We start from the raw sequence: 13,220 nt of genomic DNA on the forward strand, positions 1-13,220 counted from the left end.
AAAAAAAAAAAAAAAAAAAAAAAAAAAAAAAAAAAAAAAAAAAAATCTGGTCTGATGTGGTTATTGTTAGGATTTGAAGGGGCAGCATTCATCCAGTCTCTTGTTCCATGGTCTTAGCTTTATTTTGCTGGGGAGATTCCTGTGTTCTGGCAGTGAAGTAGACCAGTGACTTATAATGGCAATGCCATGTCTAGTTCATGTCTTGGCTGCCAGGAATTATAGTCCTTGCCAAAAGAGGTCAGCTTCTTGAACCACCAGAGGCCATCTTGGAGGTTTAAAGGAGTTAGAGAAAGATTCTTTAGGTATAAGAGTCAAAGAGACTTCAGGAATAAGCTAGCATTTTGGAGAAAAACTTTCTATGGTCTTTTTAAAGCCATATTGCTCTCCATTCTGGTCTTTGTTAGAATGATATTTGAAGATTAAACTGCTCCAGTTTCAATTATACTGTGTCTGGTGATAGATAACGCAACGCAGTATGGTACCTACTATCACCTGGGTGATAATATCTGGGTGATTGGCCATAGAAAGTCCATTCTACGTAGCCTATTCTATTCATATAGAGAGTCTCTTCTACATCATCCTTACATATGTTCTCTGCTGTCTTTTCTGCTGTTCTCTGCTGTCTTTTCTGCTCTGCCGGCACCAGTTGGGCACTAGTGTTGACGTAGTTTGAAGGAGAGGGATAGACCACAGCATTTGTCCTTCTGCAGCCCGCATTGTCTGCATGTGGTTGATGAAATTTTCCTTTGGAACAATGCTCAGCTATTTCCCCAAATGCTAAAATTTTCCAGTTAAAAATACAACTTCATAGCTACTCTCTTCCTCCCTGTGTATTCTAATTACAATAAATTAGGAAGAGCCAACAAGCCTTCTTAATAAAGAAGCAGATAAAAATGAGGAGTAGGTCCCTTTGCTACTTGAAGCATGGGGTGTTTGTTACCAAGAAAAATAGCCAATATGGCTGGTAGGGTGGCAATTGGAACCAGGGAATATTACTTCTGCTTCATGAATATTAAGAATTTGCTGTCATTTAGAACTAGATGTTCAAAAGATGTGATGAAAAGACAAATTTTTAGCCGGGATAAATCTAGATAATTTGTTCTATAGTGATGAATTATGCTTCCCATGGATGACCTACTTAGAAGCATGGGGTTTCAGACAGAACTGTAGCATGTTGTGTTGAACTGAATCAGAAGACCTTCTGTCCTTGGGGATAATTGGGGCCATGCTTTTAATTTTTATAGATCACTTACTATTTCTCAGGCAAAATAGAGGAAATAGAGACCATCAGATGTCTGGCTAACAAAGGATAATTTTTTTGTCCCCCGTATTAATATTTATATTAAAATGTTTATATTATATATAATTATTAAATTTAATTGTCTATCATAAAATTGTACTATATAAAATATTTATAGTATATATTATATTAAATATAAAATTTAATTGGTACAATAATTAGAGAAGAGCTTGGGATATTGTTCCTTTATGGAAATAATTTTTATTTTCTGGAGTAGTTAAAAATATGCAGCGCTTATACTCATCTGCCATTGTCATAAGAGATTTGCGGGTTGCAGGATCTTAGCTCCCTGACCAGGGATCGAACCTGGGCCCTCAGCAGTGAAAGCATGGAGCCCTAACCACTGGACAGCCGGGGGATTCCCATAAGGAAACTTTTTGATTATAGGCTTATTTAAAGAGTTTTAAATTTTTAATATTCTAAAATTTTTTCCTTCAAGGCATTCATTTATTTTCTCAATTAAAATTAGCTTGAAAGTGGCCTATTTTAACTTTAATTTTAAACCTGCTGCTTCATTATTTCTTTGATAGTCTCACTCAAGGTTAGGTGGGTAGGCCTTAAGAGAAGCAAAAAAAGCCCTAGTTTAGAGTCACCAAAGCATTTTTTTTTTGGTTAAATTTTTTTTTTTTAAGTTATTTATTTTATTTATTTTTGGATCTGTTGGGTCTTCCTTGCTACACGTGGGCTTTCTCTAGTTGCGGTGAGCAGGGGGCTATTCTTTGTTGCAGTGTGTGGGCTTCTTATTGTGGTGGCTTCTCTTGTTGCGGAGCACGGGCTCTAGGTGCGTGGGCTTCAGTAGTTGCATGCAGCACGCAGGCTCAGTAGTTGTGGCTCGCGGGCTCTAGAATGCAAGCTCAGTAGTTGTGGCGCCTGGGCTTAGTTGCTCCACGGCATGTGGGATCTTCCCGGACCAGGGCTCGAACCCGTGTCGCCTGCATTGGCAGGCGGATTCTTAACCACTGCGCCACCAAGGAAGTCCCTCACGAAAGCATTTTGAAACTAAATCACATCTGTATAATCCTTTATTAGTTAAAGCAGCTATCATTTCACTGCTCTTCCAAAAGGAAACCCAAAATGGTACTAATGAAAACATGCTCATTCATTTTCTCCCAAATTCACTGTAATCTCTCTCTCTTGCTCTAATTTTGAACTTGTTTTAAAAAAGGAAATCACTCTTGGATTTTTATGTGGAAGAGATTCATGTTCTTTGATTTTTTTAAAAGGGCTTTTATTGTACAATTACTTCAGAAACTAGATGGGATTGTTTTATTTTAGTGAGTGCTAAATTGCCTCATTCTTTAACAAATAAGGCAGGATACGAATGCGTAGAAATGTCACACTTTGAAAGGTGGTATCATACAAGTAAATTAATTATCCCCACTCTTTGGTATTGCTGTCTTGTAAGTCTGTATGATTCAGCATAAGTAAAGCTCTTTAATTGTTGCCGTCTTTACAGTGCCTCGTCTCCAAGCCGTTTCCTTTCCTGTCTCTGAGGCCTGCCCTGTTGGAATGGACATGGTGACAGGTCTGTGCTTTGGCAGGAGTGGCTGCAGGTAGCCAGAACTGCCCTGAGGAGCTGAGCTGTGAAGAAATTTGAGTTTCCTCAGAATATTGGTTTTCTCTTCTGAAAATATCACTGGGGATACAGAGGGTCCATGAGAAAAGCAGAAAAGGGACTATGACCAAGAAAAGGGTTGTTGTAATGAGTTTTCAGAAGAGAGATGCGGAAGAATGGATGCATTTTAAAGCTTATGGTGAGGGGGAGCTTTAAAGGTAACACAGTACACCTGTTGAAGACCTGCATTTTGCTAAGGGATCCTGAGTGATGGTGAATAAGGAGAAACAAGTCCTTTGCTGTCTTGGAAACTAATAGGCTTTTTGATATTGTTGATTGACTGAATTTTGAAGATTTTGTTTAACATTTTGAGTTAAGGATTCAAAGGTAGGTTTCTTCTGAAACTGGTGAGGGCCTTTGAGTGGTAGGATACAAATAAAATTTTTAAAAGGTAATTCTAAAAAGGGGATTATCAGGGTATCGGAAGAAGAGTCAGGGTATTAAGGTAGGCAGATTTCTCAAGGACCAACAGTGGGACTTGTTTTAGTTACCAAGGAGCATTGAGTTATTGAGTATCCGACTGAGTATCTGATTATTGAGTATATGATTCATTTTTTCCCATTCCTAACTTAGTAGATCAAGGATAACATTGTAGACATGTACAGTTGACCTTTGAACAACATGGGTTGGAACTTTGCAGGGCCACTTATCTGCTGATGTTTTTCAATAGTAAATACTACAGTACTACACAATCCGCAGTTGCTTGAATCCAGGGGTGAGGATACAGATCACTGATACAGAAGGCCGACTATAAGTAACACTATTTTCAACTGTGCGTGTGTTAGCACTCCTAACCCCCGTGTTGTTCAAGGGTCAGCTGTATAAGATATCCAGGAGAGTTCTTCAGAAATGGAAAAGTTTCTGGGAACATCTGTGCTGGTGATAGTTGTAGGATTTTGGAGATAACCAGGGAAAAAGCAGACATCTCTCCTAGGGCCAGAAAGGCCCAGAAGTTCAAAGGTCACAGGTATTGTACAGGCATTGGATCTTCTAAAAGGTTTGTTGTTTTAAGTATCTGGAATAAGAGGACGGTGGCTTGGCCCATTTTAAGATAACTACATTTGACCTTTGAACAAAGCAGGGGTTAGGGGTACTGACCCTCTGTGCAGTTGAAAATCTCTGTATAACTTACAGCTGGCCCACTGTTTACTGTGTTCCTCTGTAGCTGTGATTCCGCATCAGAGATCTGCAGATTGTATAGTATTTGCAATTGAAAAAACAAAATCTGTGTCAAAGTGGACCCACACAGTTCACACTTGTGTTGTTCAACATGTGGGGAATTTGATTGAAGGATAGACATGACTCCTTTGAATTATTTTTGCAATTTTTATGCAAGTCTGAAATTTTCTGAATATAAATTTTAAAAAAAATTGAGCCAGAGTTGATGGATTAGTCACCAATGAATCTGAATATTTTAATTAACTTACGCAGTATTTGTGTATGGGGTGCTTCCTGACTTTTGTGGTCACCATTCCTTTTCTGTATTACTAACTTGTGTTAATAATAATTTTTGTTTTTTTTTTGTTGTTGTTTGTTTTTTTGTGGTATGCGGGCCTTCCTCTGTTGTGGCCTCTCCCGTTGCGGAGCACAGGCTCCGGACACGCAGGCTCAGCGGCCATGGCTCACGGGCCCAGCCGCTCCGCGGCATGTGGGATCCTCCCATACCGGGGCGCGAACCCGGTTCCCCTGCATCGGCAGGCGGACGCGCAACCACTGCGCCACCAGGGAAGCCCCAATAATAATTTTTAATGTCTGGCATAAGAAAGAGAAAGAACACTGCTTAGCTATCAGGAGATGGGTTATTCTCTTAGCGAGACCATGAGAAAATCACTGTGGCTGGGTCCCTTAGCTCTTCATCTGAAATTTTTGTGGGGAGCTGGATAAGCTGCCTTCAATAACTAGGTTATAGCAGTTCTGTGATGATGGGCTCCTGATTCCCTGACTCAGGGAGATGTTATGTTATTGTCAGCCACTTGAAGAAGGCCCAAGCCTTCTTACACAAGTTGAAAAGACTGAAGAAGTCAGAGCTAGAGGACACGTGTTAACCATCTGATCTGCCCTCCATCTGCAGCACCCGCTTGTTTGCAGCACACCCTCTAAGTTGTTTTGACCAGTGCTCTCTTTTCTAGCCAGTCATCATTTTTCCAGAGACTTGACTTGTATTTTTTTTAAATAAATTTATTTATTTTATTTATTTTTGGCTATGTTGGGTCTTTGCTGCTGCGCTCAGGCTTTCTCTAGTTGCGGCAAGCGGGGGCTACTCTTCGTAGCGGTGTGCGGGCTTCTCATTGCGGTGGTTTCTCTTGTTGCAGAGCACGGGCTTTAGGCGCGTGGACTTGAGTAGTTGTGGCACGCGGGCTCAATAGTTGTGGCTTGCGAGCTCTAGAGCACAGGCTCAGTAGTTGTGGCACACAGGCTTAGTTGCTCCGCAGCATGTGGGATCTTCCCAGACCAGGGCTCGAACCCGTGTCCCCTGCATTGGCAGGTGGATTCATAACCACTGCACCACCAGGGAAGTCCTTTGACTTGTATTTTTAGTCACCCTTTCTTTTAGTCATTTAGAAAAAGAATGTGACTTTCCTTAACTTTAACATTTTCCAGTTCTTTTATATTTAGACTTGACTTTTGAAAACTATAATTTTCTATTACGGCAGAGATTAACAGGCAGGTGGACTGTATAAGACAGTGGACTGTTTTCCTCTAGAATCACAAGAGGATTTAGTTGATAAGCATTTGAATATCTAGCAATAGTAATTATATTATCAGAAGATGATGGGAATGAAAGTCAGTTTTTAGAAAGAAGATTAAGAATTTAAGTTTGTGCATTAAAAAAAATTGCTAGGTTAGAAAATGTAGCAGGAAAGTATCTCTGCTCTTACTAACCCTTTAAATATGATACCCTGAAAAAGAAATGAGGTAAAGATATAAAGAAATAGACACTCTGCTTTTCTATTGGTGAGGATGTAAATTAGTTTATTCTTTTTTGGAGCTAATTTAACAATGTCTATTAAAACAAAAAAGATCATGCATGCTAACTTGAGTTCCACTACTAGGAATTTATCCTGTAAAAATACTTATTGCAGCATTGTTTATAAAAGTGACAACTTGAATACTATTCATTGTTAGGAAATTACGTTAATAAATTATGACATCATACAATGGATTCTTATACAGCTATCAAAAAATAATGTAGGAAGCTTTTTAAATGTTAATATAAAGTGCACTATTGCTATTTTTTAAAATTGTGATAAACTATACAAGACAATATTAAACATTTTAACCTTTGGTAAGTGTACAGTTCAAGCGCATTAAATGTGTTCGCAGTGTTGTATAACCATCACCACTTTCTACATCTAAAACTTTTTCTTCATCCCCAACGAAAATGCTATATTTATTAAATAATAACCTTCCCTTTCCCCCTCCCAGGAGATTTAAAAATATTGACATGGAATACTGCCCAAATACGTAATTAAGTGATAAAGGAAGATTGCAAAATAGTATAAATACTCTGATTCTACTGTGGTAAATTATTATTATGTTAAATATAAGTGTCAGAAAATCTGGGAGACTACATATATTAAACAATGGGGGATTCTATGGGAGATTTTTACTTTTATATATTTTGGTAATTTTTTGTTTTAAACAATGAATATGTGTAACTTTACTAAGCAGAAGAAAAAGATATAATTTAAGTATTGTAGTAAAACATGCTAATTTGGATGCCTCTGATTTTAGGTAACAAATAACAGACTTTCCCGTGTGGTTGCTAAATTTGAGGTTATGTAGAATCTAAATACTTTATTAAAGTAATTCTTTCTTCTTTTCACAGCTAGAGTTGGGAAGACATCACTGATTATGTCTCTGGTCAGTGAAGAATTCCCAGAAGAGGTAAACATTTTGATTTCTTAACTATATTTAAAATTTTTTAAATTTTATCAAAATTGAGTTAAATAGAGTACATTTTCGCATGTGGTTTCTTTCTGATAGTTATGACTTTTAGAAAGGCTTGTGGTAGTTTTTACAAGACATCTCTGAAATATAGTGTAGGAGAAAGAGTCAAACTAGTTCTGAGTTCACTAAGGCCTTTGTGTTTCTTTCTTCTGATCTTGGCTAGGACATTTGTCAGCTCTGTGCCTTAGTTGCCTCATCTGCAAAATGGGAGCTGAAAGGGATGTTAGAGATATCTAAGCTGTATCATCCTCTCTTAATGTTTTTCATAAGCCCAAAATATAGAACAGATGGAATATTCCTTTAGTTGAAGTAAGGGTAAAAGGTCTGGCTCCCTGCCTGCCTTCCATCTGACACTCCCCAGTCTTTGAGGCATTAGAACCACTAGGATTCTGACACACATATTTGGAAACCTCAAATATTATCCACCTGCATCATTTTACAAATAAAAAATCTAATTCATTCCACCTTTGCCTACCTCAAAGGATTGTTATGGATCTCAAATGAGATAAGCTTAGTAATAATAGAGCGTCACCAAAAGTTAGGTGGTTTTGTTATTGCTGGCAATGTATTTATTTATTACATTTTGGAAGTTCCAGTATGGGGGACTGTTGGCTAAGGCCTTATGTAAAGTTAAGATATTGTTATGAGGAATGGGATCAATGCAAAAGGGATGAAAATTATTTCTTTTTATTTTCTTTCTTCACATAGTAGGTATTATTAGTGCCTCGGTTTGCATTGATCATTTCTTTACTCCTGTTTAATTAGGAATATCTGTGCAATTTTGCTGTTTAGAGAGGAATTTGATGTATTACGTGATAATTATTTCAAAAATTACAACTGCCATGTGACCACTCATTGTTTCGTTTTTGGTTTTTTTTTTAATTTATTTATTTTTATTTTTGGCCGCCTTGGGTCTTTGTTGCTGCGTGCGGACCTTCTCTAGTTGTGGCGAGCGGGGCTACTCTTCATTGCGGTTCGTGGGCTTCTCATTGAGTGGCTTCTCTTGTTTCAGAGCATGGGCTCTAGGCACGCGGGCTTCAGTAGTTGTGGCACTCGGGCTCAGTAGTTGTGGCTCGCGGGCTCTAGAGAGTAGGCTCAGTAGTTGCAGCACACGGGCTTAGTTGCTCCGCGGCATGTGGGATCTTCCCGGACCAGGGCTCGAACCTGTGTCCCCTGCACTGGCAGGCGGATTCTTAACCACTGCGCCACCAGGGAAGTCCCACTCATTGTTTCTTTTGCTTTTTTTTCTCTTAAATAAGATAGTTAAATAAATCATAGCTTAATTTGTAAAATGGAGTGTATTTTCATATGTGGTGTGTGGAATCAGTAACGTTAATTAGGATCACTCAGGTTATAATACCTAAAAGTTTTCTGTGATAGTTTAACTTAGTTTAGAATTGTCATTTTATTTTATTTATTTATTTATTTTTTATTTAATTCTTTTATAAGTTTATTTATTTATTTATTTATATTGTTGGCTGTGTTGGGTCTTCGTTGCTGCGTGCAGGCTTTTCTCTAGTTGCGGCCAGTGGGGGCTACTCTTCGTTGTGATACGCGGGCTTCTCATTGTGGTGGCTTCTCTTGTTGCGGAGCATGGGCTCTAGGCACGCGGGCTTCAGCAGTCGTGGCACGCAGGCTCAGTAGTTGTGGCTCACGGGTTCTAGAGCTCAGGCTCAGTAGTTGTGGTGCACGGGCTAAGTTGTTCCATGGCATGTGGGATCTTCCCAGACCAGGGCTTGAACCCGTGTCCCCTGCATTGGCAGGTGGATTCTTAACCACTTCGCCACCAAGGAAGTCCAGAATTGTCATTTTAGCATAGTCCTTTTGGGCGTGGATAAGGAGTTTTTCTAAGTAATAGGGTCATTAAGCATAAGGCTTGTGTAGCCAGTTATCTTCTAGAAGAAATGAATTTTGATAATTTATTAATTTATTTGAGGATTGTTTTAGATTAACATAGGTCTTCATTTGCAGAGTATCTTAAGCCTTCAACAAAATAGAATGAAAACTACATTTTAAAAATCTAATTTTGGGGCTTCCCTGGTGGCACAGTGGTTGAGAGTCCGCCTGCTGATGCAGGGGATACGGGTTCAAGCCCTGGTCCGGGAAGATCCCACATGCCTCGGAGCGGCTAGGCCCGTGAGCCATGGCTGCTGAGCCTGCGTGTCCGGAGCCTGTGCTCCGCAACGGGAGAGGCCACAACAGTGAGAAGCCCTCGTACCGCAAAAAAAAAAAAACTAATTTTGAATCACCGAATTAATTTAGGAGCTGAAGTATCCTTAATATGTCCTGTGCCCACACAGGTATAAATGTGCATGTTTTTTTTTTAAAAAGTGTTTTATCATATAGTTTTCATAAATATTTTCATCTGTGGTAAAGCATAAAAGTAAGCATTTAAAAGTACAGTAAATACTTGTAAAGATAAGTATTGGCAAAAGGGGCTAATATATGGATAAATTTACATAATCTGTTAACAGGTTTGATTGATAATTTTCAAAGGTTTTTCCTTTTTTATATTTGTTTGCAAATGAAGGTTCCTCCCCGGGCAGAAGAAATCACCATTCCAGCTGATGTCACCCCTGAGAGAGTTCCAACGCACATTGTAGATTACTCAGGTAGTGAATGTCTTCTTGTAGGTGAAGCTGTAGAGTTAATAGTCCTTAAAAAGGTACTTAACTGAGCTTTAAAAAATGTTTTAGGAGGGGTGTTCCTTTTCTCTTGCAGTAAATGATCATTTACTATTTTTGTCTTACCCCACACCCCACGAATAGCAGTTCTCTGTCCCTAATTTACTAAGTTGGTTCTGTAATAATGAAAAAGAAGGAGGGATGGCAAATGACCAGACAAATGATAGCCTCCTTGAATTTGCATGTTTGCAGAGAGAAGTTTGGTGTTGATTTTGTTATCAGACATTCAGGCATGCTCTGATGATGTAGAAAGAGTTCTAATTTGAAAATTTTTTGAGTTCTAAATTTGTTCTTTAATTTGTCAGACTTTGTCCTAAAAAAAAAAAAAGCTAAAACATTTATCATCTTGCTTACAGTATATGATAATGGAAGCACATCTATATTGCTTTTAATAGTGTAAAGTTTTTCTACACACTACTACTTTACTTTTTAGTCATTAAATTATTTTACTTTGTTCTGGGACTTCTTTTGGAAAGAAAGGGGAGTTGTAACAGGTGTACCACTCTGATGAGAGATGTTGATACTGGTGGAAGCTACATATGAAGGCAGGAGGTATATGGGAAATCTCTGTACTTTCCACTCAGTTTTGCTATGAACCTAAAACTGCTCTAAAAAATGAAATCTATTTTTTTAAATGGGTATAACTACATTAGTAATACTTTGTTTTGCTGACTGGTATTCTATATATTCCAAAAGTGAAATACTTTGCAGTCTGATACATATGACTGTTGAACACTTAAAATGTGTCTGGTCTAAATTGAAATGTGCTCTAAGTATAAAATATAAGTGGATTTAGAAGACAGTATGAAAAAAGGAATGTATGATATCTCATTAATAATTTTTCTATTGATTACATATTGAAATTTTAATATTTTTGTTATTTTAGGTTAAATTAAAAAGTCATTTTACTGTTCCTTTTTACTTTGTTTAAGGTGACTACTAAAAAATTTAAAATTTCATGTATGGCTTGTATCATATTTCTCTTGGACAGCACTGTACTAGAAGCTGAGGGGAGTTGGATGTTTTCTGCTACAATCGGTCTCATAACTAGCTTTATTTACAGAATTATTCTTTTTCAATATGTGTAGCCACATACTTAGATTCACTTTAGTATTAGAATTGAGGCCTTAACCTGTTGATTACTCAACATTTGAGAAGATATTTAAAATATGGCCAATTTTTTAGCATAAATTGAAATACCGTGTACTCATTTGTGATATTAGTTTGTATGTCAGAAATGACATGCATTTTGGGGGGAAACAGTTAACGTAAAGTGATCTAAATTAATATGTCAATAATTGATTTGGTCTTCATTTGTTTACTTCTCCATTCTAGCTATATATTGCACCTATCCCCTGCACCTGTGGGATTATAGGCATATCCACCCATTGAGACCAGTTCTAGCCAGAGATATGGGCCAGCGAGGGAATTTTTTTTAAAAAAATATTTATTTATTTTTGGCTGCGCCGGGTCTTAGTTGTGGCACTTGGGATCTTAGTTGTGACACTTGGGATCTTTTAGTTAAGGCATGAGGGCTTCTTAGTTGCGGCACGTGAACTCTTAGTTGGGGCATGCATGCGGGATCTAGTTCCCCAACCAGGGATCGAACCTGGGCCCCCTGCATTGGGAGTGCTGAGTCTTACTCAGTGGACCACCAGGGAAGTCCCCCGGGAATTCTTGACTCATTATCATGCTCCAGTTTTGCTTCTGAGGCCTGGTTAAGATTACTTCTATCTGCTGTCTAGATTTTAAGCTTATATTGCCCAGATTCTCACCTGGCTTTTTGACCCTGTGTGTATAGACTCTTTGTCTGGGCTTCTGACTCTGGCTTGGGTTTCTGATCTCTTTTCCCAGTCCCTTCTCAACTCTGGATCAGATGCCGGCCCAGATTTATCACACAATGCCTTCTACTCTTCCTTGCCTGGGTTATCTTCATGTAGACTTGTCTCTCAGTGCCAGCCAGCTTCCTTATCATAGTTCAACTCTGCTTTCTCTGGCTTGCCCTTGTCTTTGCCACTTGTCTGGCACTACACCATGTCAATGACATGAGGGGTGAGGGATGTTTTGAGGGATGTTAGATGGGTGTCATATGGATTTTAGCTTGGCCATTTGTTTTTATGAAAGTGTTTAAAATATGAAAAGAAATTTTTGACTTTGTCATTTATAGAAGCAGAACAGAGTGATGAACAACTTCATCAAGAAATATCACAGGTAAGTTAAAAAAAAATAGTTCTAGGTTTTCTTGTGGGAAAACAGTGATGATTCTGTATCTACCATTTCATTCTCTCACTTACCAAGAGGGCTTTTTCAGTTCTTTATTGTTACTGCTGACTTTGAGAATGTATTTTTGCTGTAAATCCTTTGGAACCTTTTCCTCTTAGAGGCATGCTAAGTTTTTTAGTTTTCCAATTTTGTTCTTTCTTTGGCCCAAATGTATTAGCTAGTTGGTAACTAAATGCTACCTTTGTGTTACTTTAAAATGACATCAGTTTGTTAATTTTTCTTGTAGGCTAATGTTATCTGCATAGTTTATGCTGTTAACAACAAGCATTCTATTGATAAGGTATGAATGTATGACATTTTTTCACTATATTTTGTTAAATTTCAGTGGGGGCACTTTTAAAATTGATCCTCAATTTAGAATTTTAGGGGTCAAGGGTAGAGTATTTTTCAAAGAAGATCCTCATCGTGGCTTATTTCTTGTTAATTTTCATTTTAGGTAACAAGTCGATGGATTCCTCTCATAAATGAAAGAACAGACAAAGACAGCAGGTAGTTTTTTTCTCTCAAACTTCGTATATTGAAAAATTTCAAACTTAGAGGAAAGTTGCAAGAAATAGTACAATGAACATCTGTAAACTGTTCACTTAGATCCACTAGTTAACAGTTTGCCATATGTGCTTTATCTATAGGTCTGTTTACACACTCACACCTTTTTTGGGAGGAATTATTCAAGGCAGCGCGTATATTTGAGAGCAAAGCAGAAAATAGAGCTCTGGTACTATAATGTGCCCTCTCTCTTGAGATGCCCTTTTGAGGATTGGCAATACCCTAAGTCATTGATTGCTCACCATGTGGTATATGTAAGAGCACAGGACTTGGAGGAAAATGAGTGACCTTGGAAATCTGGCTTGGCCTCTTATGAGCTTTAAAACTTCATTGAGCCTTAGTTTCCTCATCTGTAAGTGGGTAATACTTTTCTTGGCTACATGTGGTTATTTTGAGAATCCAGTGAAATATAATGCATGTATAAGTGCTTTATAAGTTTTCTAAAAATCTTTATAGAGATCTTCATTTAGGAATTCATGCAGGGAGATTTCTTTGACATTCTTTGGAAGATATATGTATGATAGGGAAAAAGCAAATTCTGTTTTTTTCTGAGCAGATTGGTGGTCCTAGGTATAAACGTTTTGAGCTTTAAATGGAAACAGAACATTCTCGTGGTATTGTTTAATTGAACATGTTATTTGTGAAGCATTTGAGTCTTTTTCAAAGAAATTTTTTTTTTTTTTTGCGGTACGCGGGCCTCTCACCACTGTGGCCTCTCCCGTTGCGGAGCACAGGCTCCGGACACGCAGACTCAGCGGCCATGGCTCACGGGCCCAGCCGCTCCGCGGCATGTGGGATCTTCCCGGACCGGGGCACGAACCCGTGTCCCCTGCATCGGCAG

At 38.3% G+C, this 13,220-nt stretch overlaps 1 protein-coding gene across 17 annotated transcripts in view; it reads left to right on the plus strand.

Moving 5' to 3' along the window:
• Nucleotides 1–13,220, plus strand: part of RHOT1 (ras homolog family member T1) — a 122,580-nt gene that overhangs the window by 35,839 nt on the left and 73,521 nt on the right. For 16 of the 17 annotated variants that reach the window (XM_028498052.2, XM_028498053.2, XM_028498054.2 and 13 more), the window contains 5 exons: nt 6,745–6,803; nt 9,397–9,478; nt 11,718–11,761; nt 12,060–12,113; nt 12,270–12,322. In XM_028498052.2, the coding sequence (XP_028353853.1) occupies nt 6,745–6,803; nt 9,397–9,478; nt 11,718–11,761; nt 12,060–12,113; nt 12,270–12,322 (292 nt within the window). Of the gene's footprint in view, nt 1–2,756; nt 2,826–6,744; nt 6,804–9,396; nt 9,479–11,717; nt 11,762–12,059; nt 12,114–12,269; nt 12,323–13,220 lie in introns of all 17 variants that reach the window. The other variant, XM_024127651.3, reaches the window with a different exon arrangement.

This window comes from Physeter macrocephalus, chromosome 14 (genome assembly GCF_002837175.3).
Source record: "Physeter macrocephalus isolate SW-GA chromosome 14, ASM283717v5, whole genome shotgun sequence".
NCBI classification, from domain to species: domain Eukaryota; kingdom Metazoa; phylum Chordata; class Mammalia; order Artiodactyla; family Physeteridae; genus Physeter; species Physeter macrocephalus.